At 39.1% G+C, this 24602-nt stretch overlaps 1 protein-coding gene across 2 annotated transcripts in view; it reads right to left on the bottom strand.

Annotated features, from left to right (window-relative positions):
- Positions 1-9653, bottom strand: part of hcfc1b (host cell factor C1b) — a 151264-nt gene extending 141611 nt beyond the window's left edge. The window contains exons 1-2 of one of the 2 annotated variants that reach the window (XM_039775220.1): positions 9544-9653; positions 8066-8272 (exon numbers count right to left, since the gene is read on the bottom strand). In XM_039775220.1, the coding sequence (XP_039631154.1) occupies positions 8066-8267 (202 nt within the window). In that variant the 5' untranslated portion in view covers positions 8268-8272; positions 9544-9653. Of the gene's footprint in view, positions 1-8065; positions 8923-9543 lie in introns of those variants that run through there. The other variant, XM_039775221.1, reaches the window with a different exon arrangement.
- Between the last annotated feature and the right edge of the window lie 14949 nt (positions 9654-24602).

Genomic DNA, 24602 nt, shown 5'->3' with positions numbered 1-24602 from the left:
AATGTGAAAAGGATAAGGAAAATAAAGCACTAGCAGTCATACCTCTCAAAACTATTTAACACCCAAGTGGTTTAGAAAGAAGAGCGCATCGTTTCAGATGGCACACATTGACTAAATTCAAAACTCCTCCTTTTGACATTAGAGTTTCAAGATACCAAAAACAAAATTAAACAGTTAAAATATTCCTTAATTTTCCTTAAAAAGACAGCAACAAACTTAATGGTTAAGCGTGTTAATTGGGTACCAACAGAATACCTTTTTTTAATGAACAATCATTGACACTGGATTTAATTCACAGCTACTTGGGAGTTTCATAGTTTAATAATTTTGATTGTTGAGTTTCGAGTGTTGATTTGTATCGTGTTTTGAAGGTTTATAAAAACCTCACTGAAAAAGGTATACTTTTCTCTTAATACAAAATGAAAAATTTGAAATTACTTTGTTGCTTAGCACATGATTTATGCCCATTAAATATGCATAATAGGACTGACATCCCATTAAGGAATGGTTCTTACTTTGTTGACAATGTTAAATTATGTGTGATTATCAGACAAAAACTGGCTTTGACTCGCCAAATTAATGTTTATTTTTGTTTTTAATATAAACGATAATGGCTTCTCTCCATCAAGCATATACAACACTGGCATTAGCAAAATGGACTGCTTCATTGAACATCAAGCTACTATAAAACCTGCTGCAAACACAAAGTAAAATAAACCACCACCAACACAATACACATAATTATTACATAGGACAATCCAGAGAAACATGAAATTTCTATTGACGCAAAACAGAAATACATGCTGATAAAATCTCTCTGCTATGTTGCAAGGCTTATTAATAAATCTACCCTCACAGCAGAATCAGTGCTACTGGTGAATTCATGATGGGCAGCAAAAACATTTAAAAGAGGGGAGGGAAAAAAAAAAAAAAAAAAACAGCTTTTAAAGTTACTATCACGTTATACCAAAAGATAGTTTAATAAATTGGGTTAATTTACTTTAGTATACCAGGTTGGAAACTTGTATCTCTGCGGCCAACAAACATGAGTCATGTTGTCCACAAGAAGATATTCCATGTATCTTAGCAAAATAACTTGCAACATTTCCTCCAGTTCTGAAAGCCCTCTCAGAAGGGCTACTTGAGGCAGAGATGCACCAGTATTTTATTGCAAGTTTCTCCAATTTGGAGAAATGTAGTTGTGTTTCCCAACACTCCAGTGGATTTACATCACTGTCCACCACAGGTATAATCAAGTAGCTCTTGATCAACTGCAGTGTGCAGTTTTTTTTTTTTTTTAAATAGGCAAAATACTTTTTTTTCCCTTTTTTTCTCCATCCCTTGTGTCATCACCTGCTGCAACTTCTGCAGCCATTGTTGCAGGTTGGGGCAGGGCACAGATGTAGGGATCTGTGCGAGTGTTTCAAATAATGAAAGAAAAAAAAAAAATTGCTTTAGAACCGAAGTCCCCCAACCAAGAATCTTTGTGAAATAAAATCTGCGCCCAATTGGCATATGTATCTTACAAAAATAAAAATCTGTCTGAATGAATTATGTAATTTGTACAAATGTATTATTGTTTTTTTTTTTTTCATTGTCTGACACCTACGGGGCTCCATACTAAATTAATTTCAATTAAATTGCATTTTATAGAAGACCCCAAATTCCTCGCCAATGACAATATGAAGCCTATGTCCAAAACAAGGAAGTCATTTCCAGTTGTTAATTCATAGTGCACTGACAAGTTAACCCACACTGTCTGTGGTCAACCAAACCATGCCTTCCTCTCGCAGCAACCATGATGCCAGTGCATCTTTTAGACCTTGTGGAATGATGTCATTTGTGGCATTTTCTGGAAAGTAGGTAGTTTGCAAACAGCAGCTTTGCAAGTTACCAGGTTTAGTCAATGAAACGCACTGTCAAGCACAGGTGTGGCTCGAATGTTTGGCTTCACCATAAATCCGTTATGGCAAAATGTGAAACCTTCTGCAGTTGATGCATCAATTTGTTGACATGAATCATTCAATTTAGAAAAAGCTATCTGACTGACATTTTCGGCTAGGCATTCTGTACCTTGAGCCTAAAGTATTCAAAAGTTGTTTGAAACTCTCCCTCTGAACCATGTGAATTGCCATCATATCTTTTGCAATGTAATTTTTGACAGCATTTGTTATACCATCTGTTGTTTTTTGTGTTGTACGGTTCTTTATTTACACAAATATTTTGCTAAAGTTTGCCAAGTGTGTTTTTGTGATTGTACCTTGGGTGATTTAGACCTGTCATGGACAGACGGCTACGAAAGCTTTTTGTATTCATAATATTCTGTACAGTTGTTTGTTCGCAGATGGTGAAACAAATTAGTTGTCAAGCCATCTTTAATGGCAACTAATTTCCAACACAGTTAGCACATTGCTGTATTTTCAGTAACATCAGTCTCTTCAAAGCCAAACCACCTCCACGCAAAAGAGGATGACCCACATCTTGCAATTAAATTTAACATAGATTAAGAGGCTGTTTAATCCACTAACGCTGTTTGCTCTCTCATTTTTAGGCAGCTAAGTAAGCTTAATTTGTGGTATGTTGACTATGTACACCTATATACATTTACTTTGCACACGTGCAGCAGTCTATCCTTTTAGGTTACATAAAAAAGTGAACGTGTGAACTCATGACGTGTTTTTGATTTTTGCTTGCGAAGTGAGTGACATACTCGACAATTTAAGCTCACACATCATTAAAACAATTAAGATATTATTGCAGATTATAAATATAGCACACTCCTAATTAAACAACTTCTACAAGTGTACTTGTACATACTTTTCCTGATACTATGAATTCATTAACCCCTTAATTATGGATTAATCAATAACATTACACTCTCAAACAAATGTTGTACAATTTAGGGTCAAATCTTGGCAGCACTGACACAAAGCATATTGCAGCTTTGACCATATCCATCACAAGGTCTTCTCTAAAACATACACAAGGGCAGCATCTTAAATCAATTGTTCACAGTAAATAAGAGGTTATGCACAACTATTGAACATTTGTGTTTAAAATGAGATTAGGCATTAAAAAATAAAAAATGTTTACAATAAACCACTTAAACGCAGCAATCGGAAATATTGAAAGTAGGAGATGAGGGGCTGTTTAGGTAAGGATGCACTTCTTTCTTAGTAAACTGGTTATACATTACTGTATATTGCAAATAATAAGTATGCACAAGAGTTCAAATAAAATGCATTTTAAAACTACTTTCCAAAATTTAAACAAAAAAATTCTTAAACCCTTAATGACTTTAAAATACAATAAAAAAAAAATAAAAAAAAAACCACAAAACATGCACCACGCTCCCTAACATCTGCAAGTACACACTTCAACTAACTTCAACAGTTATCTGCACAAAACAAGACCATTATGCTCCACCAAGATAGCTAGAACAGATTATGACACAGCCACTCCAAGTATATCATAAAAAGCCTACATAGGGTCTATAGTCCTATTATCTGAAGTAATGACGCATAAACATTATGACAACCCAGAAGGAAGAATACCAACAAAATTTTCTACCACCACTAGGTGGTGTAGGCATAGTTTAAATTATTTAATACACAACATTTTTAAATAATAGTTGCTATAAAAAAAAATAATTTTTAAGTGTAACATGAAGTCATAAGGAATGTCTGGTTAATCTTCCACTTGGCTAAGGATAAAAAAAAAAAAAACAACTCTCTTCTATAAGCACTACTCCATCTTGCAACTCCACTAAAATGCAAAGCATTCCAGAAAAATTAGCCTGCAGTTTTCTTGTGCAGATGCACTCAGCTCCTCAGAATATTCTTCTTCTGCAGATGATATTAACAACTAAAGTGTAACATCTAGTGATGTTTGTTTGTAACCATTATAAGTAGGTGCACTCATACTACCTACACTATGGTGTTGACACTCACCTTGGTTTGAAAAGTCCTGAGAAGGCGAATTTCCATGCCCATGGCAAGAAAGTAGGACACAAGGAGCTAAAAAATGCATGATTGATTCCAACTCATAAGGACTGGCATTTTTTTCTTTTTTGTGATTAAACTACTATTCTTTAGGTAACGACTTTTTCTACCTTCCCTCAGACTATTTCAAAATTTCTAATTTTTCTTTAACTTGTCCTAATAACATTAAAATGTAAAACTCAATACACCTAAATGTAATTGTGACTATAGAAAATATTAATTGAATACACTATTTTGGAATATTTTAGCCAAGATTACATTTTTTATTTCATTCACAGGTACAAAAATACCAAAAGAATGAATAGGACCTAAAGCAAAGTTTGGGCAACCTACATGGTCAGTATTTAGTAACACCCCCTTTGGCAAGTATCACAGCTTGTAAACTCTTTGCTTCCAGCTAAGAGTCTTTCAGTTCTTAGTTTATTTTCGACCATTCGTCTTTGCAAAAGGCTTCAAATTCTTCAAGATTCTTGGACCATCTTGCATGCACTTCTCTTCTGAGATAAATCCACAGATTTTAAATGAGGTTTAGATTGGGGTACTGTGATGGCCATGGCAAAACCATTGCGCCTCACAAGGTATTCCGTTGTAGATTTTGAGGTGTGGTCTGGATCGTTACCTTGTTGTTGGAGCCTTCCTCTTTTAAACACACACACATTTTTTTATATATATATATATATATATATATATATAAAATACAGATGGTGTGATGTTCGCAATAGAATTTGCTGGTATTTATTTGAATTAATTCTTCCCTCTACTAATGACATGTTCCCTGTGCCACTGGCTGCACACACACAACCAATGTATGATCGATCCACCCCCATTCTTAATAGTTGAAGACATGTTCTTTTCCTGGAAATCAGAACCCTTTTTTCACCAAATATACCTTTGAACATTGTGGCCAAAAAGTTATATTTTGAATTTATCAGTCCACAGGACTTGTTTCTAAAATGCATCAGGCTTGTTTAAATGTAAGTTTGCAAACTTCAGGCACTACATTCTGTGGCTAGGATGCAAGAAAGGCTTTCTTCAGCTGACTCTACCATGAAGGTCATATTTGTTCAGGTGTCACTGCACTTTAGAACAGTGCACCACCACTCCAGAGTTCGCTAAATCTTCCTGAAAGGTCTTTTGCAGTTAAAAAGGAGGTTTTATATGCCTTTCTAGCAATCCAATGAGCTGTTCTTTCAGAAAATTTTTTTGGTCTTCCAGACCTCAACTTGACTTCCACTTTCCTGTTAACTGCATTTCTTAATAACATTACAAACTGAGGAAACAGCTACCTGAAAAGGTTTTGCTGTCTTCCTGTAGCCTTCTCCTGCTTTGTGAGCATCAATTATTATATTTTTCAGAGTGCTAGTCAGCTGCTTAGGGGAGCCTATGACTGCTGATTGTTGAAACAGGGTTTGAGGAGTCAGAAAATGTATACAACTTTTCAATTTGCATCACCAGGGGTTTCCTAACAAGGACTGTAAACAAATCAAAGCCCTAATTGGCTAATTCAGGTCTAAGACCTGGGTAAATGTTACAGGAGACCTTAAATACCTTTGGGTGCCCAAAATTTTACATGGTGCCCTTTGACTTTTTTCAATGTACAATTGTACAAAACAAAAACAATATACTAACCTTGCATAACATGCTGAAAAAAAATGTGTCCTCTTTAACATTATGCCTTTTGGTGATCAGTTCATCTTCTGCTCACTTATTCACAGTAACAGATATTTTAAGCAAGGGTGCCCAAATATTTCCATGCTACTTTATATTCCATTACATTTTGACTAGTTAAAATGGCATTGGTAGTAACAAAAATTACATTTCATGAATGATAATTCAGAAAAATTATATATCTAGATTTTTGGCCTAGTCTACTCGAAATATAGAGATACACAACAAAAAAGAAAAAGAGCCACAGAAAGATAACAAAATACCCCGTATATTTCCACTAATCAATTTACAATTTGGCATCCGTAACTTGAATCCCGACTAACCCAGAATCTAAGCACATACAAGAGAATTAGTAAGACTATAAACTGTAAATATCAAAAAATATTACTTAACCAAAATAACACAAAGTCACCATCAGAAATCAAATGCCTAAATGAATTACCATACACATATCCATGTAGCTTCAACTTTGAAGATGTCGATTTGGCTAAAAAAAAAAAAAAATTGATGCAGACTAACTTAAAAGATGCTCTGTTAATTGTAAATTGTGCTTCAAAATATACTGTATTTTTATACATCTGGATATTTCTTATGTATTGTACTGAAAGACTAGTGATGATCAATAGTTATTTTTATGCTTCTTTGCTCTCAGTCCAACAAGATTTTAAATTCTTCTTCTGTGTGCCAAAAAAGGCCTCACCATTGAAGTTACTAAGCTCTGTCCTCTACAGGAACACTATTATCAAATAAGATAAAATTAAAGGCTGGGGTTGCTCAAATGTCGCATAAACTTGGCATTCTTACGCAAAACGAATCCGACGCTTAAGCACCTATCACGCAGGTCAAGTTAAACTGAAAAACGTATTGTTAAATATACATGTATATCTTGAATCAATAAAAAGCAAACAACGTGCAACGCCTTGAGGCACACATTTGCTGCAAGAAACAATGAATGCCATAGGTGCACTGGCTTATCCGTTGAAAAAAATATTACATTTATAATCTAGTATTTAACATTCCGGTTACCCGTTGCACGTACTACCAAAGTACTAAGAGCCATCAAAAACTCAAAGGACCACTTGTTACACGTCTGTGAAACCGAGCTGCACAACAAGCAATAAGACAAATTCAAAGGCGATATCCATGCGAAGAACTGCTTAAAAACCCAGCAGCTTTGCCGACATGCACAACGTCTTGTAAGCGCTTGCCAGAAACCTTTAGTGGACCTTGTCAAGTTGTTGTATCGCTTTTTAGCTCAGAACCACAAGGCGGCGCACTCTCTCTCCATTCAAGATGGCGCGGCTGTCTCTCGGTCTCTGACGTCGAGCGAGACTGTCGATCGACGGGAAGAGGGCGGGAGTTACGCAAGCGCGCGATGGAGGAAAGTGGGGGGAGAAGAAGGGAGGTGGGTAAAAATCGTGTAAGTAAATTTATTTTTCACGCATGATCCCCTCAAAACATACAAATAATGGGGAACTCGTAAAGAATCCTTAAACGCCACTGCAAGAAAGTAGCAAAAGATGTATCATAAACTGACGCGCTGCAACACAGGAAGCGGGTCCTGGATTCCCCCGCCATTTTTCTTTGTATTTTTAAGCAATGTAGAGGAACCGCATAAACTGTAATTGCATTTTATAGGCCCAGCTACATGAAGTGTGAACTGCTAAGAAACAGACACCAAGTCTGTACCATTATTGGGCAATTACGTCTAATGTGAGCAAAGTTTAAATTCCAAGATCTTGTTTATTAATCTAACTACATTCATCAAAGTGTCATTCTAAGCTTAAGGTTTACAACAAAAACCATGGAGACAAAATTTCCAAAAACAACCAATCCGCGTGTGTTTGCTGCCCACCGAAGCCTCGCGTCCTTCAGCAACACATAAAAAAAAATAACAATGCAAGTCACAGATCAGGTGGAAGGTATAGAAGACACCGGTGAGATGCAAGAAGCAATAAACAAAGGCACAAGGGATGCAAACACACATTTTGACAGATCGGTGCATTCTTCGTTCACTGAGCTACAATTTCAGGCTAACTTTTTTAGCTAAAGATGCTGCAGGTAGGAAGCACAACAATTTACAAAATCAAATTTAATATTTACTTTAGATATTAAAGAAAATCAGCAGCTAAAACTAGTGCAGTTTTGATCATCACAGTAGCATAACTATGTAAAGGGCCTTCATTAAAAAAGTTCGTTTTCAGCAGCATACTAGCTATTTCGCCAAGACTGCATGTTCTCCAAATGCTTGAAGCCAACGCGCATCACGAGCGCCCTCCTCCCTCATTGCAAACACACTAAACTCTTAAGCTCTCTTTACTGATAGGCAAAGTTTCAAGATGTGCATTTTTAAGGCACTTTCAAGCATTACTTTCACAGAAAGAACAAGTCCTTACCAGTGTTGTATACGTGAAGTTCATCCACGATCCCTTCGTTTCCACCTCCAAACACCACCATGAGCTCCTTGATGGAGACGGCTCGGTGTCCATGCCTGGGTCGGGGGACCGGGCCAGACCAGCCAAGGACCCTTTTCCACCGGGGCTGCAAAGCCGAGCCCGATGAGGCTGCCCCAGCGCCCACCGATGCAGGAGAGGCCATCGCTTCTTTAAAGAGATCAGAAATGGATACAAAAACCAACTGTCAATAAGCAGCTCAGTTATAATTTGGAAGAATCCCCTCCAAAAAAGTGTAACAACTTGGAGGTTTCTTGTCAAAAATTTTAAAATCAATACGTGCTCACGGCGGAGCAAAACCTGTGGGAGCCGCCCGCCATTTTACAGCACCCCGCTGCAGCGGGGCCGGCAGTGTGAGAGAAAGCCGGCTCTGGTAGAGCCTCTCCCGGGGGCCGCCCGCTCTGCCGCCTTCAGAGCAGGCGAATCGAGGCGATGGGGCTGTTCGTCAGAAATGAAAAGTCACAGCCGTCAAACGACTAGAGTGGCTTCTGCTCCGTTAAAATACATATAAATGTTGGATATCTGTTGAGTTAAATCCCTCCAGATGCAAAGCAGTGCCAGTCCATGGGAGCCGCCATCTTGCACAAACCAAACAAACCTCCTCCCATCTGCCGGCCCCCAAAAATGGCGGAATTCAGAGCGAATACAAGTTGAGAACTTTGGGTTTTGCAGACAGCGGGGCGCGGGGTACAAGACTGCCCGTGCGAAACCCGAGCAAGAAGCAAAACGGGTAGCGATCGGCAGGCTGCGTCCGTGTTTATCTGCCCCTGGGCAGTTCGCCGCCACTTTAGAGCGCTGCTGTGGACGTTGCCGGGGAGATCACGGTGTTCATGCCTCCGTGGGAGCGGCCATCTTGCAAGGGAGGAAAAAAAATAAAAACTTGGCGTTCTCTCCCCTCCTGCCGCCTAATGCGGGGTACGCGGACGAAGCACAAATGTGACAAGAGCGACAGTTATCGGGGATCACTGCATCTGAATTGCATGCCGATTACACTGGGTTTTGGTGCAGAATTATGCGCGAATTTAGTTTAAAAAAATCAAACTTGTATTTCTCTAAGGGGGCGGGAGACCGAAAGTAAACAGGCACCGCAAACTCGTCACTTTACGCGTCTGCCACGGTTGCCAGTGCCTGACTGCAGCAGCCGCCTTGGTATTTAAAAAGCAGTATCAATGCAGTCCCTTTTTTACGTATGAAAACAAAGCAAAATGTGTCAGCCGCCGCAAACTGAGGCGTTTTTATTTATTCATGCCCCTCTGGTGGAAGCCGCCATCTTGTCGAAAAAACAGCCAAACTCTCTCCTCCCTCAATAAAAATGGCGGAGCCGCCAGAGCAAAGAAATAAAAGAAAAAATCCTTCCCTTTCCAACCTCGTTAAGTCCACCTGATTTCACCTGCCTGCACTTACAAAGATGCCGGACTTACTTGTTTTTTATGCCTTATTTTTCAGATGACCGCCTGAAGATGCAGACTTTCTGAAAACGGACACAGATATTTTAGATTTGAGGGGAAGTGCCGTCTTTCATGCCTCCCTGGGAGCCGCCATCTTCTTGACAACCAAACAACAAGACGCACCCCCCCTCCCTTCGCCAGCCCTCAACCAAAATGGCGGGTGCCGGGGACGGCTTCATGAAGAGCAAAGAAACCTCATACGCAGTTAGAAAGGCGCGCGGGAGGGAAGCGAAGGGAGTCCGGCTTTATCTGACGCGCATGCTAAAATGCTTTTGAGAATTGTCAGTCACAATGTTTCTGTATAAAATTACGCTATAAAATGAAAAAGAAATAAATTATTCTACTTAGAATTACCATAAAGACAGTTTTTAGCAAACCAGTCAATGTACTTTTTACAGAAAATTAAACTCGCACGGCTTTATGTGACACCCATGCTAAAACCCATGTAAACATTGTCAGACACAGTGAATCTGTATAAAATTATATTTTAAAAAGTTATTCTTGTTATAATTAGATTATATATACTATACAGCGCCAGAAATAAAAAAAGATACAGACTCACAGAACAAATAATACAGAATACAGATCACATATAAATAACTACAGGTGGACTGTAATATTAAGTCATAAGGGTATGTTCAGGGATAGGCAGGTGGATTAGCCTACGGTGTCCTGGATTATGAATGGACTTTCTGCTGGGCAGTTTGTGAGGCTCCAGGACTGTGTCACTGACATGGATGTGAGCAACACTGGAGCACCACAAGGAACAGCCCAGTCCCCTCTTCTTTTCACTCTTCACACCTCAAACTACAAAGATAACACTATGTTAGGTCACTTGCAGAATTCTCAATGATTCTGCACAACTAAGGTAGGGGGCAGAGTGTAGTAATCAGAAAAACTTTGTTTCTTGGTGTGAATAGAATTGTCTGCAATTTAACATCAGCAAAACCAAGGAACTAGTTAATGACTTTCACCACACCACAGATCCTTTATGTCTGGTCACTATTCAGGGGGTGGGTGTATATGTATATGGGGGTCCACATCAATGACAGGCTTATCTGGTGTTGTAACATAGAGGAACTATATAAGAAATGGCATGCTCTTTTTTTTCGTAAGAGACTATGTTCATTTAATATGAGTAGTGACATACTTCTCATATTCTATAACTCTGTGGTGACCAGTGCGGTTTTGTACGCTGTGGTGTGCTGTGTTAGCAAGATCGCTTCTAGAAAGGCCCACCAAATCAACAAGCAAATTAAAAGGGCAGGCTCAGTGATGGGAAGCACTGTTGCCTCCTGGAGGAGGTAGAAAATTAGAGGATTAAAACAAAACTGAGTGCCATTATGAACAATGATGCACATCCTTTCACTGATACAACGGCAATTTAAACCTCACTGTGACTATGACGGCCAAGTCAGAAGTTTTATTTCTTTTTAGTCATTCTGGTGTATAAATGCAGTGTATATATATATGAGCTTCTGTTAAAGGCCAAATTTCCCCATGGAGACAAATTAGATTAGAATCTATCTATCTATCTATCTATCTATCTATCTATCTATCTATCTATCTATCTATCTATCTATCTATCTCAAGCTGCATCTGAGCAAATAGTGACCTCTTTGTGTTTTACATTCAAGTATTATTAAATACCAGAACCCTAAAATATGCAGATTTCATTTCAGTGTATTTTTTTCAAATTTTGATGAGCACTGGAAAGTCATGTGGACTGTACCATATTGCTGGTATGTCGAGAAGCATCTATTTGCAGAGGCACTACAGTTTTAGGGGAAAAGCTTGCAAATGGAGGAAAGAACTTTTATGCTTTTGGATAGGAGAGCAAACATCAAATGGTAATTGCAGAGGGCAGTGTATGGAGTTTAAAAAAATAAATAGTTAAAAAATATGTTTGGTACATTGTATATACTGTATACATTTGCCACACAAAATTGTGCTCTAAAGTTAGGCATTTTCTATAAATTTTAAAAAACATCTCACCTGCACAAGTGCTTTACAGTGGAGGCTAATGCGGCATGGGTCACCTCCAGAAAATAAAAGCCTAAAAACTTACCAATGACGCGTCAAAAGTTCTAATATAAGAAAACATGCCTTCCATATTTCTGACAACAAAAGAGATCTGGAAATAATAATTTTATCACATATTCCTGGTACTAATTTTCTCACATAAGTAAGGAAGTAAATCAAAACAATACCAACCACATGGCACAAAAGGTTTAATGTGATTTGGTCTTTCCAGAGGAAACCACACCCAGGGTGGTGAAAGATTATTGCACAAGAAGACAAAAGCGAAGGTGGCATGCACAGCTGGTCTTATTTTAAAATCAGTAACGGCACACTATACAATTATCATGCAGTGAATACACTTGAGTTGAGCATTTATAGTTTTCACACTCTTTCTTTGTACATTCAGCATTCTTTTGCTCAGAGGTTGATGTGCTTGCTGCTTCCTGAGCAGCTCTTCTTTTCTCCACCCTAGCAGCCCGCTTCTTCTCTTCTTTCGTCGGCATCTTTTCATGTTAAAACTGATTAAGTCAGTGTTTGTGTTGCAGTTACTTAGTACGTTTTCCTTAATTTTTTTTTAAATCTGCCTCAAGAATGATTTAAGATATGAAGAGGTAGGGGAAGTTATGGTGAAGGTGGTAAGGATAAGAACGGCGTCCCTGCATATGTGCCGCACAGCCGCCCTGTTGGCCACAGCCAAAAGTTGATTCTACAATAAAATAAAAAGAGGAATCACCTTGGAGGTCAATTATTACCCCAAAAGTGGATAGTAGACATTACATAGTATATGTGTACCAAATATCTGGTCAATATGTCAAATGGTTTGCGAGCAACAGGTGATTTAAAATCCTAGACAGACAAATGAACAGCCACAGTAGCGTATTATATAGAAAGATCGGTGACATGGAGGTGCAATGGTTAGGGCTGTTGATATACATCTCCAGCGTTGAAGTATCCTCACCACTGTTCATTTGCCACTTACACTTATCTTGTTTAAATGGATCTACTAGTTAATAAATTGGCCTGTTAATCAAAATATTCATGGTTCAGCCCCTGCCACTGACTCCCACTGATGCTAGATTCAAAAGTACATTTACTCCTAAAATGTCATTCAACACTCACACATAACATTTTAATGCTAATGATCTTTTTAAGGGGCAGCACAGTGGCACAGTGGGTAGCACTGCTGCCTCGTGGTTAGGAGACACTGGTTGCTTCCTGGGTCCTCCCTGCGTGGAGTTTGCATGTTCTCCCCGTGTCTGCATGGGTTTCCTCCGGGTACTCTGGTTTCCTCCCACAGTCCAAAGACATGAAGGTTAGGTGCATTGGCGATTCCAAATTGTCCCTAGTGTGTGCTTGGTGTGTATGTGTACCCTGCTGTGGGCTGGCACCCTGCCCGGGGTTTGTTTCCTGCCTTGTGTCCTGTGTTGGCTGGGATTGGCTCCAGCAGATCCCCGTGGCCCTGTAGTTAGGATATAGCGGGTTGGATAATGGATGGATGGATGATCTTTTTAAATATAATATTTCCTTGTATTTAATGTCTGGTGATGTGTTCTTTGCCTTCTGTTGGATTAACCATATAAAAAAAAAAACTTATTTTAGTCTACTATTTGTGTGCAATGTGATCTCTAAATATTCAATTTTCTTCTAATATGTTCAGTCTATTGGCATTTCTACACTGGCCGATATCAGTAATCTAGTGATTGTGCCTGGTGTAGTGCTTCAAGCAGAAGTTCTGAATCCTACTGTTTGTATGACTCTGGACATTCGCTCCTTATTGCATAATCACTATATTTCAAAAATATGTATTTGGGTTTATTGGCCAGGAAAGTGAATGTGATCTGTGATGGACATGCATCCTTTTCGGGGCTGTTTCCCGCTTTTCACCCAATACGGCTGTGATATACTTTGACCATCCATGACTTCGCAATAATGGTTGAAAGAATGGATTAGTGGATTTTAGAATTGGTGGCAATACTTTCCTACTTTGCCCAGGTGTCTAGGATTCAGACTCAAAACCCAGTATAGTAAAACCCTGTTTGTACTTTGCACATTGTTCCTGCGTCTATTTGGCTTTTCTGTCCACACCACAAAGAAGCACACATGCTGGGTTAGTTGCTCCAAATGAGATCTGTGTAAGCGTGGCTATGTGTGTGAGTGAGCAGTGCTGCAGACCAACTCTCTGTTTAGAGTTGCTTTCTGGGTTGTGCCCGGTGCTGTTGGGAAACGTCAATGTGCCCTTCCCCCAACCCTTCATTGGACTAAGCTGGTTTGATAATTTTGATACAAGATACAATTTGTGTACATATTTAAAAAAGACAACACTTTATAAATAGAGTTTTGAGGTTAATTGGCCTGGTACATTGAAGTAAGAATAAACTATACCGTTAATAGTTTGGGTGTTTGTGTTAATTTGCTGTGCAAAGGCTTGGCTCCCCACTTGGGATGAGCTCCTGCCAAACTCCCCACAAAGTCATAATATTAAATCATTAAGTGGGGCAGCATGATGATGCTGCAGTGCTTAGAGCTGCTCACTCACAGCTCCAGAGTTCCGGTTCAAAAGCATACTTGGGCATTGTCTGTGCGGGCGTTTGGTTTTTTTCTCAGAGACCTTTGTGACCCTGAATTTGATTAAGCAGGTTTGATGATGGATGGAGTTAGGCATGAGGCTTAACAGTTCTTTTTACCATGTGTATAACCTTTTAGAATTTCCTAAAGAACTGCACTGATTATTTAAATAGTATGCTTTAATATAGTAACAAACAAATTAATGCAGTGAAATCAGATCAGAATGAGAGTAAATAATTATGCGACACTGTTAGTTCTAAACCCAAGAAGAAATTATATCGGCGTTATATTGAAACTAAAAAGTTGTCAGTAGTGAGCAAGTAAAAGTGCCAGAAAAAAAGAAACGATTTCAATTTTTTAGCCGTTCCTTGACCATTTCTTAAAGTGCAATGTTCAATATGTTTTATTAGTTAATGCCACTGTATACCTATTACACAAATTTAATTAACTTCTAAAAAGTCCTTCTTTCATTCGTGTTATTCACTTCTTAATACAGTTAGAAGTATGTATTTCACTGCAATTCCCCTTTTTTGTTCTTGCAAGTTTTGTATACAGCAGGTCAAACGACCCCAAAAACCTCACAATGTAGTTTTTTTTTTTTTTGTTTTGTTTTTTTGCTGCAGTTGAGAGGAGACATTCTTCATCATGCAGGAACATTTGCCCAAAAACAATATGGCGTTGCTCGTTTCCTCCAACACGGTGTAAAGTTATGGCGTTAGCACAACGCATGTTCTGACACATTTGGTATATTTTAAAACAACAATGATGAGAAAAAATTTTTTTTCAGTAATAAAATCTGTTACGCTCCGTTACTAAACTGCATAAGGTTTGGTATTACTTGTTGGAGTTCGATTACATCCACTGAGGAGGGCAGGCGCCATACTCGGGTAAGTCCCCTGGGCGTGTTCCACTGCGACTGTTGCACTCAATCTCCATCCCGATTGGATAATAGATGCAAAATTGACCAATCACTGTCTACAACTGTAAAATCCCGCCCAGAGTTCTCTCGATTGTTTTCTCAGTAAGCAAGAGGAAAATGGCGTCAGATCTGTGGGTGGAATAGTTTGTGGAAAATGACAGTCTGAGAACTGTTTTTACAGTTTAAAAATAAATGCTAAATGATGCAACGGCGTTGCTTTATGATATGTGTACGGATTTTATAGTTAACTAGGGCTGTACGATGTAAACGTAAGGATGCATACGTTTTTATTTTGATCCGGTCTGTACCACGCCATATTGTTTAAAAGGAAAACAAACCCGCCGCGCTCCTCCCACAGGTTCAGAGTTAGACCAACTGAAACGGAGCATGCGGTGAGGGGCTCATTGGAAAAAAGCGTGCAGGCTGAAAAAAAACGACCGTTACTGCCAGAGTGTAACGAGCGGGGAAAGAATGTAGTCCGCATCTTATTATATTGCGTGCTGTTCATAAAGTCAGGGGATCCATTCGAGCGTGCTGAGAGAGACGTTCACACAGCTGCTTAGCAGTGACATGTCATCAAATCACACCTGAATGATCAAAATTAAGAAATTCCGTATACATCGTGTGCAGTGTTTATTATGCATACATTAGTTTAAACGGACCGGAACATTTTCTGAGACACATACCGGCAAGTAAAAATTTTAGATGTAAGACATTCATTTTTTTTTTTAGGAAACAGACGTACATTGTTTATAAAAGTCACCTATCAGTGTCATTGGAAATATTTATTATAGTATAATTCTGAGATAACTGAAGTGCATACGTACGAGATTATTATGATCTAACATTTAATTGTATTCATCAGGCAAATATTTTTTCATTTAAATATAAACTACAATAATATATGCAATATACAAATTATTTAAATCACAATGCTGTATATACATAATTTAAATCTACTTTGAAAGTAAATATTTTTCAAGAATAATGTAAAATTTATTTTGTACAGGGTAGTAAGGCCTTTGAATGAAGAAAATGTATGATGATATAATCATTGTATTTATAATTAGTTATTTATTATCCCACAAGGGACATAATAGATACTTTATTTCAATCCATACAATTAAGATGCAGTGTTTCGAAGAATAAACAGCTCGTGGTGTAAGAACAAAAAGCTATAAAAGAAGTTAGAGGTTTTATGCTAAATTCAATAGGCAAGAAAGTAGAAGTTTATTTTAATATTGTGTTTTAACATTAAAGACATCGATGTGCCGGTAAAAGTACATAAATGACTTGAAGAGCATATTTATCCTAGCATGTCAATGCCATTCATGCAATTATGAGCTTGCTACTTTAAATATAAATGAGACAAAAAGGCACAGTCACACATACATTTAGACATTCCAGTTAAACTGAGACGCATACAGTATCTTTGAGAAATGAGAGGAAAACAAGTACTCGAGACATAGTTGGAACATGTGAGCCTCGTAGCAACATTGGCTGGACCAGAATTTAAAACAAAGGAACTCTGAACTGTCAACATCTGCACTAATTCATTCTATTCAATAAAAGTTATTTTTATTTCTGTTTTCTAAATGTATTTAGCATAAAAGAAAATATTAACCAAAAATGTAAAAAAAAAAAAAATTATATACTTACGAAAATGCTGTATATATAAACATCTACACTTTTTTTTTAATAGATTTTGACAGTGCATTTATCAGGTGTGATGTTAATCTCTCCCTGCAAATGTGGCATTCATTGCAAGGTCAGTATATATAACAAGTTTAAAGTGGCAATGCTGCTAGGCATCACTAGGGTAACCAAAAAGAGAAATTTAATACTGTAAGATAAAAATTGTTAGAAAGAACTACAAACAAATTTACCAGCAGCTCTACAAGGAGTGTTTCTACTTAATTGTTTCAGAAAAGCCTATAATTATACATGCACATTTCACATGCATTTTTTGGATGTCCAAAAATTGGCGCAATTACTAAAGTTTAGAAGCCATCAAAAGTTGTACTATTACATAAAAAGTTGATTGGGCCAACCTTGCTAATTAGAGCCCAGATACTTAAAATTTCTGACCTGTATGGGCGTTTTAGTTGACAGTCAACCTGAATGTTGATCAGGGAAATCTTGTTTTACATATATGATTGATTTTTATAAGGCGTCATCCGGGGATTGTTCCTGCCTTACACTTGATGCTTATTGGGAAAGGCTGCAGCTTTCCCAAGACCCTGCTCTGGATAAGCTGATTTGGAAACGAACTGATGGATGGATCACCAAAGCATTTAATGTCTGTAGATTGTATGATACTGTTTACTGTGACTTTGATAAACCTTTTAAAAACATATACATTATGCACCAGCCATCATGCCATAGGTAGCATTGATTCAGGAAGTGTTAAGCAAGTAGGTTTACACTTTGCTTAAATGCTGAAAACAAGAGGTTTTAGTTCTTTTTCAAAATTAGTGGATTAAACACATAATCAAATGCAACACCTTAGTGTTGACATTTGCCAGAGACACCCATTTTAGTCATTTTTATTTAAACGATATAAAAATCAGTATTGTCAGATAATCCTCCTCCTCATCATCATCATTATCATTATTGTTTTCACTCCACTTTTCCTGAATAAACAGCTTAGCAGGAATAAACTGCACTGGGCTAACCGGGCCACCCTATCCTCATAAATTTGTTCCACAATCTTTACTGGGGAATTCCTAGATGTTCCCAAACCAGTTAAGCCGGATAATCTCTCCAAACATATCCTGGGTCATCTCCCACTGGTCCATGTCTAGTACACCTCCTGTGGTAGGCACCTAGGGGGCACTCTAGTTACATGCCAGATTACCTCAGCTGGATCCTTTCAATCCAGAGAAATAACAGTTCTACTCAAAGTAATCTGATATTGCGGAGAGCTCCTCAGCTTATGTTGGAGAGTGAGCCCAACAACCCGACGAGGGAATCTCATTTCAGGAGTTTGTATTTTCTGATCTCTTTCTGTCACAACTCAGAGTATGTGATCACAGAAGAAGATGAGAATGTTGACTGACTGGTAAATCTAACGTCTTATCTGAGGATTTATCTCCCGCTTCCCACCACCATGGTCTGCTACAATATTCAAACAATTTCTTCAACTACGCCAATTCCATAATCAACCTTACAATCACCTCCTGTGTCACTTGTGAACAAGACCCTGAGATACTTGAATTCCTCGATTTGGGGCGGCAGATAAGCACATACCTGAACTGAACAAGTCACCATTTTTCAGGAAAGTCCTATGACCTCAGACTGCTCATGCAAACTCCAGCCATATCACACATAGCTGCCAAACATTCCAGTGCATGCTTCAGATCATAGTTTGATAACGTAAAGAGTGTAAGGCATAGTGGGCTTTGCCCCATTTTGGTAAGATATCGATGGTACAAAATGGCCTCCTCTTTTAAGTGACTTAACAGAGATTCAAAAAGACAGTTGCCTCATTTTCACATGGATCCCAGAACAACAACAATAACAGCATGTTCTCCCTATGTCCTCCCACAATCCAAAGACATGCTGGACAGGTGAATTGGTGTGGCTAAATTGGCCCCCATGTGTAAGTGCATTGTGTTGGCATCCTGTCCAGGGATTCTTCCTGCCTTGCACCATATGCTTCCTGGGATAGACTCTGGCTTTCCTGCAACCCTGCCCTGGATAAGCGGTTTAAGTAAAAGGATGTCTGAATGAACTATTCTGTGTCTCTGTTGTTAACTAACATTTGTTCAGCTTGCTTTTTAAATTCAATTTGATAACAAGATATGTTAATAAAACATGACATATGTATACAGGCACTTAAAAGGGCATTTATCTTAAGCTCATAACTGCAAACTAAACTAATTGGAAGTAATTCTAGTGAAATCAGCAGAGCCTGAACCTTCCATTAAAAATTAGCTGACTTCCCCTCCTCATTCCTTTTAGAGTCAGTAAGCTCATCCATTCTCTTCAGAGCCAGGAAGATCACCAACGGCATATCTTTGGGGTCTTATGAACCGATTAGTTTTAATTTTTTTTATGTCTCCTGCTGTACTTTTGGCAAGTTTTTGATACTTTCAGGGTTTTTAAGTGGATAAATCAGTTCTTTTATTTACTTCATGTTTTTCTTGATATTAAAATATTTTGCACCTGACACCATTACTGTCCTATATTGTGCCCCTCCATTTCTATGTATGGTTGCTATAAAGTTGCTATATATTAGTACACAAGGAAACGTGGCGCATGATATCACCATAGAATTGTTTTAAAAATTTGCTTTGTATATTTCCTGTTTATCCAAGACTGAAAAAAGTGCTTTAGCATATCTTGATTTTGCACTTTGAAATTATTGACTACATCAGTGGGTTCTGATTATTGGCTTTCTTGAAAGATAGGTTTGATTTCTCATCTTGAACTTGCTCAAAGTACAATTATGTTTCAGCTTCGGGTCCTTTTCAGTTACAGTGCACTAAGAAAGTATTCAGACCCTTTCACTTTTACACATTTTGTTATGTTACGGTCTTACAATCAGTTAAATTCCTTTTTTCTCATATCAAGCAACACTCAATACACCAGAATGGGAAAGCAAAACCAGAATATTAGAAGTTTTGGCAGATGTATTAAAAAAAACCCAGGAATATCATTGACACAAATATTCTGACCCTTTGCTATAACACTTGAAAAATGGCCCTGGTGCATCTCATTTTATTGATCATCATTGAGATGCTTCTGCACCTTGTTTGGGGTCCTCCTGTGCTCAGTTCAATTGAATGCACACACATTTCTACAGGAGGTCTCATAGCTGACAATGTGTATCAGAGCAAAAACCAAGCCATGAAGCCAAAGGAATTGCCTGCAAAGCCTCAAGACAGGATTTGATGAAGGCAAAGACCTGGGGAAGATTACAAATCTTTTCTGTACCATTGAAGGTTGCCAAGATTATGGATGGCACCATAATTTTTAAGTCGCAAACATATGGAAAAACTGAAACTAAAACTTGCTAGAGCTGGCTGCCCAGCCAAACTGAGCAATCGTGGGTAAATGGTAAGATAGGTGACAAAGAACCCAATGGTAACTCAGGCTGAATTTTAGAGAACCTGTGTGGAGATGGGAGAAACTTCCAGAAGGGCAACCATCACTGCAACACTCCACCAATCTGGGCTTTAAGGCAGAATGACCAGACAGAAGCCTCTCCTCATTAAAAGAGCATCGAAACCCACTTTTGCAAAAAAGGTACCTCAAGGGCTCTCGGACTGTAAGAAACAAGATTGAACTATTTGGCCTCCATTCTAAGGGTCATATCTGGAGAAAACAGGGCATTGCTCATCACCAGTGCAGTACTATTCTAGCAGTGAAAGATGGTGAAGGCTGCTTCATGCTGTAGGGCTGGTTTTCAGTGAAAAGGACGGGGAGAATGAGATGACATTTTTGTAAAAGTCCAGCGCAATACTCAATTAAAAAAAGCTTGTAAAAATACAGGAATAGCCAGAACAGCCTCTTCTGTTTAATGTTATTTTTTGTGTTGTCAGTCTTGTGTCACATCTTTGATGTTGATAAATAAGCAGTTATCATTATTCATTAATCCTTCTCAACTTTCTCTTTGAAGGAGAGGCTTATCGATATGTCTTACTCATTTTTGGCATTGCCCAAAGTAAAATTGATCAATAATTGATTGATTGTATGATTAACTTCAATTGATTCACTCCTCTTCTTCACCAGCGGTCAGCATCATCTGCAAACAGCAAAGACAGAGTTCCTGTTCCTGTTGCTCCCCAATCCTTGCCTGTGCCTTGCTATTCTGTGCATGAGAATCAAAAAGGAGAGCCCTAAGCACAAATTGACATCAGACTCAACTTGGCATTGCATGTACAGACGCAGTCCTAATTCTGGAAATACGGTCACTTAATGTCACACCACACTGGCTCCAGAACCCCATATTCTTGAAGTACCTCCTCCAAGATACTATGTGGTTTATGATCATAAGCGCTTTCCAAACCCACATGTAGGCAGCATTGGCATTTTCCCATTATCCCTGCAAGGTTAAAGATCTAAAGTACTATTTAATAACCAGAATAGAATCTTCATTGTTATTCCTGAATGTCAGATTCAGCTACTTGTTATATTCTACCATAGCATAAACTTTCCTGTACAGCGTTCATTTCTGAGCAGGTCCTCAGAAATGAACACGACGCGCATGCGAGTTGCAGTACCAGCAAAAAGTCGGGAGGCACAGTGTGATAAAACTTGGAATGTGACGTCAGAGTCTCTGTTTACTATCTACACGTGACAGAAAGTCGCTATGCGGATCCTACGGGATCGATGTGTGTACTTCGAAGTTTGATGAATGGTTCAATGTTGTGAAGCAAAATGTCAATGTACAAATGCATTCATGGTGCTATTATATTCAAGCGTTGCATATTCCCGATCGTAATGAAACGACACATTTTAAAAATCTCACATACCATCTTTTGTGCCGTCTATTTTTTTGGGCCTTCCTCCTGACCTGACAGCAGCAGCAAACAGCAATATATCACCACACAGAACACATTAAATGTATGATATTCCTACTCTCTGCACATTTAGAATCCATCCATCCATCCTTTACCCAACCCGCTATATCCTAACTACAGGGTCACGGGGGTCTGCTGGAGCCAATCCCAGCCAGCACAGGCGCAAGGCATGAAAAAAACCCTGGACAGGGCGCCAGCCCACCGCAGGGCACACACACACACACACAGTTTAGAATCGCCAATGCACCTAACCTGCATGTCTTTGGACTGTGGGAGGAACCCTACGCAGACACGAGGAGAACATGCAAACTCCACATTTAGAATCATAAGATTTATACTTGATGTCACTTTCATGATGAAATGCATTATAGTATTTATATTACATTTTACAGATAAATTGTTTATTGCATTTAAATAATGAATGCTGTTAATAATTACACACATGGGGGTGACACAGTGGTGGAGAGGTAGCACTGCTGTCTTGCAGGGAGTTATGTCGCTGGTGTTCCCTGCCTGGAGTTTACATGTTTTCCAGCTGGGTTTCCACAGTGTGCTCCGGTTTCCTTCCAAAGATATGCAAATTTGGTTACACTAAAATGACACCAGTGTATGTCAGTGCTTGTATTCACCTTGCGATGAGCTGAAGCCCCAACTAGGAATTGTTTCTGCTTCATACCCAGTATATACTAGGGGGTTCACCCACTGCTCGCTTCGCTCGCCAACCCCCCTGGCCTGCGCAACACTCCAGCCACTTTGTGTCTGCCACTCGCGTTGTGAAGAGGGGCTCTGAACGCACCCCAAGGAGGCACGGTCGCTCCTCCAAAACCCCCTATTAAACGGTGATACCATGGGAAATAAATACATTTTTTTTTTACCTCCTCTTTGCTCAATCAGCTGCTGGCTTGCTGCTGCTGCCGTGCTGCTTTGAACATTTAAAAGCCTGTACAGCAGCCATCCTACTCTTTGTCTTTTATTTTTAGCCCTAGGGATGGTTAAATCTCTTGGCACAAAGTTTCATCTGACGTGACGTGAGTTCTTGATATTTTTTAATTTATAATTTAAAAATGGAATAAGAATCTGAAAATCTAACAACATCATATTAAAGTTCGCTAAATTCTAAAAAGAATGATAACAAACATATATATGTAGGTTTTAAAATAAGCCCAATTTAAAGCGTGACAAAAAAGTGACATAAAAAGTCACATAAAATCGTTGCACTTTTTTAGGATTTTTTATATATAGAGAGAGTACATACAGTATATATATATATATATATAGTGACCTGTAGGGGATACCACAGGGCCCCAAGTCCCAGGTTAAATGAAATGGTTTACCACAACAGAATACCTCACAATAGGTTTCTTTGTTGTTCCAAACTAAACACAGATATTTTTTCTCTTCTCTCTTTTTCTTCAGTCCTCACAGGTGAACTTTCTCTTATTTCACCCGACTCCATCTCACCTGGGTGAGGCAGACTCGCTCCTTTTATATAAGAACCAGGAGTGTATCTGTTGCTAGAACATTACACATAGGAAGCACTTCTGGGTCAGGCGGAAAGGACTGCTAACCCCTGCAGCACTTCCAGGCTGTACCCACAGAACCTCACAGGACTGCCCCTTGGGATAACAGTTTCCAACATGCCCTGCAGGTGTGTGTATGGGTACCAAAGCCCAGGGATGCTGCCATCTAGCATGTCGGAGAAGCATATTGTCCTGGTAGGTTGTCTCCCCTTTTCTGTCCATTATACATGCCTAAAAATCTTTTAACCAGCATCATCGGGATGTCAGCCTGCGATCTTCTGGATGAGGCAGGGAACACTCTGCCTTTCTTCCTGCCCACTCACTACCTGAAGAACTTGAATCCACCCCTGCAGAGATGCCCTCCCATGTGTTCCTTCCATCACATTATAATGGAAGGAGTGGGGGAGAGAGTGTGCACAGGGCATTAACCCCCACCCCCACAGCACTAGATGGCAGCCCCCATAGGTTTCAGAGGTGCCTCAAATTCCCACCCAGCAGCTTGGGACATGGAATTTCTCAACTCAGCCTTGTAGGTTCCATGGGTTCCACCAGGGGGAAGCCCTACTTCATTTCCCAGTAGTGCTTTTGGACCACATGTGTGGAAGACCAGAAGTACTCCCGAGTGGGAGATTAAAGGAGGCGGAAGGAGAGAGAAGAGGAGAAAAGAGCTGTCACTTTATTTTGCTTTGTAACTATGCTGTACAGGTGGGAAATAAAAAGGAAGCATTTCCCACAGCAGAATAAAGCATGTGTTGTGCTTGTGAACTTGTGGCTGCATCTGTCTGTATTCAGTTTGGGAAGATGGTGCTTCCCCTGCAGACCACAATATACATAAATATGCAGTACTATGCAAAAGTCGTAGGCTCTTCTGAGAAAAAGCTGTAAGGCAGGAATGCTTTCAAAAATAATGCCATGAAAATTAATCAACCTCCTAGAAAGTGCAGAAAAAAGAAAAACAAATTAAATTAATATTTGGTGTGACCACCCTTTTCTTTCAAAACAATACAATTTGCATGTGGTTTCTAAAGGTACTCATTTATTCGGTTGCTCCAAGCCTCTTGGAGAGCCTACCCCAGTCCCACTCACACTTTGGCTGTGTTACTTGTTTGTGACTCTTCAAATAATCCCAGACTGGCTTTATGATGCTGAAATCAGTGTTCTATGAGGGCATACTTACTGTTGCTGGATTTTTTGTTCCTCTTGTTCTAACAGATATTTTTTTATGATTTTGGCCATGTGTTTGAGGCCATTGTCAAGCTGCAGAATGAAGCTAGGACTAATCAGACACCTTCCTGATGGTATTTCAGAATGGATAAGAATCTACCTGTAGCCTCCTCAGCAGTGACAGGGGCCATCACCAACTCCATTTATGAAAATGTAGCCCCAAACAGACAGGGAACATCCACCATACTTCCCTGTTTCCTGCAGACATTCATCCACATACTGTTCTCCAACCTTTAATCAAACAAACAGCTTTTC

The sequence above is a fragment of the Polypterus senegalus genome, chromosome 13 (assembly GCF_016835505.1).
Source record: "Polypterus senegalus isolate Bchr_013 chromosome 13, ASM1683550v1, whole genome shotgun sequence".
NCBI classification, from domain to species: Eukaryota; Metazoa; Chordata; class Cladistia; order Polypteriformes; family Polypteridae; genus Polypterus; species Polypterus senegalus.
The sequence above is the reverse complement of the archived record's forward strand: the minus strand, read 5'-3'. Positions and strand labels throughout refer to the sequence as shown.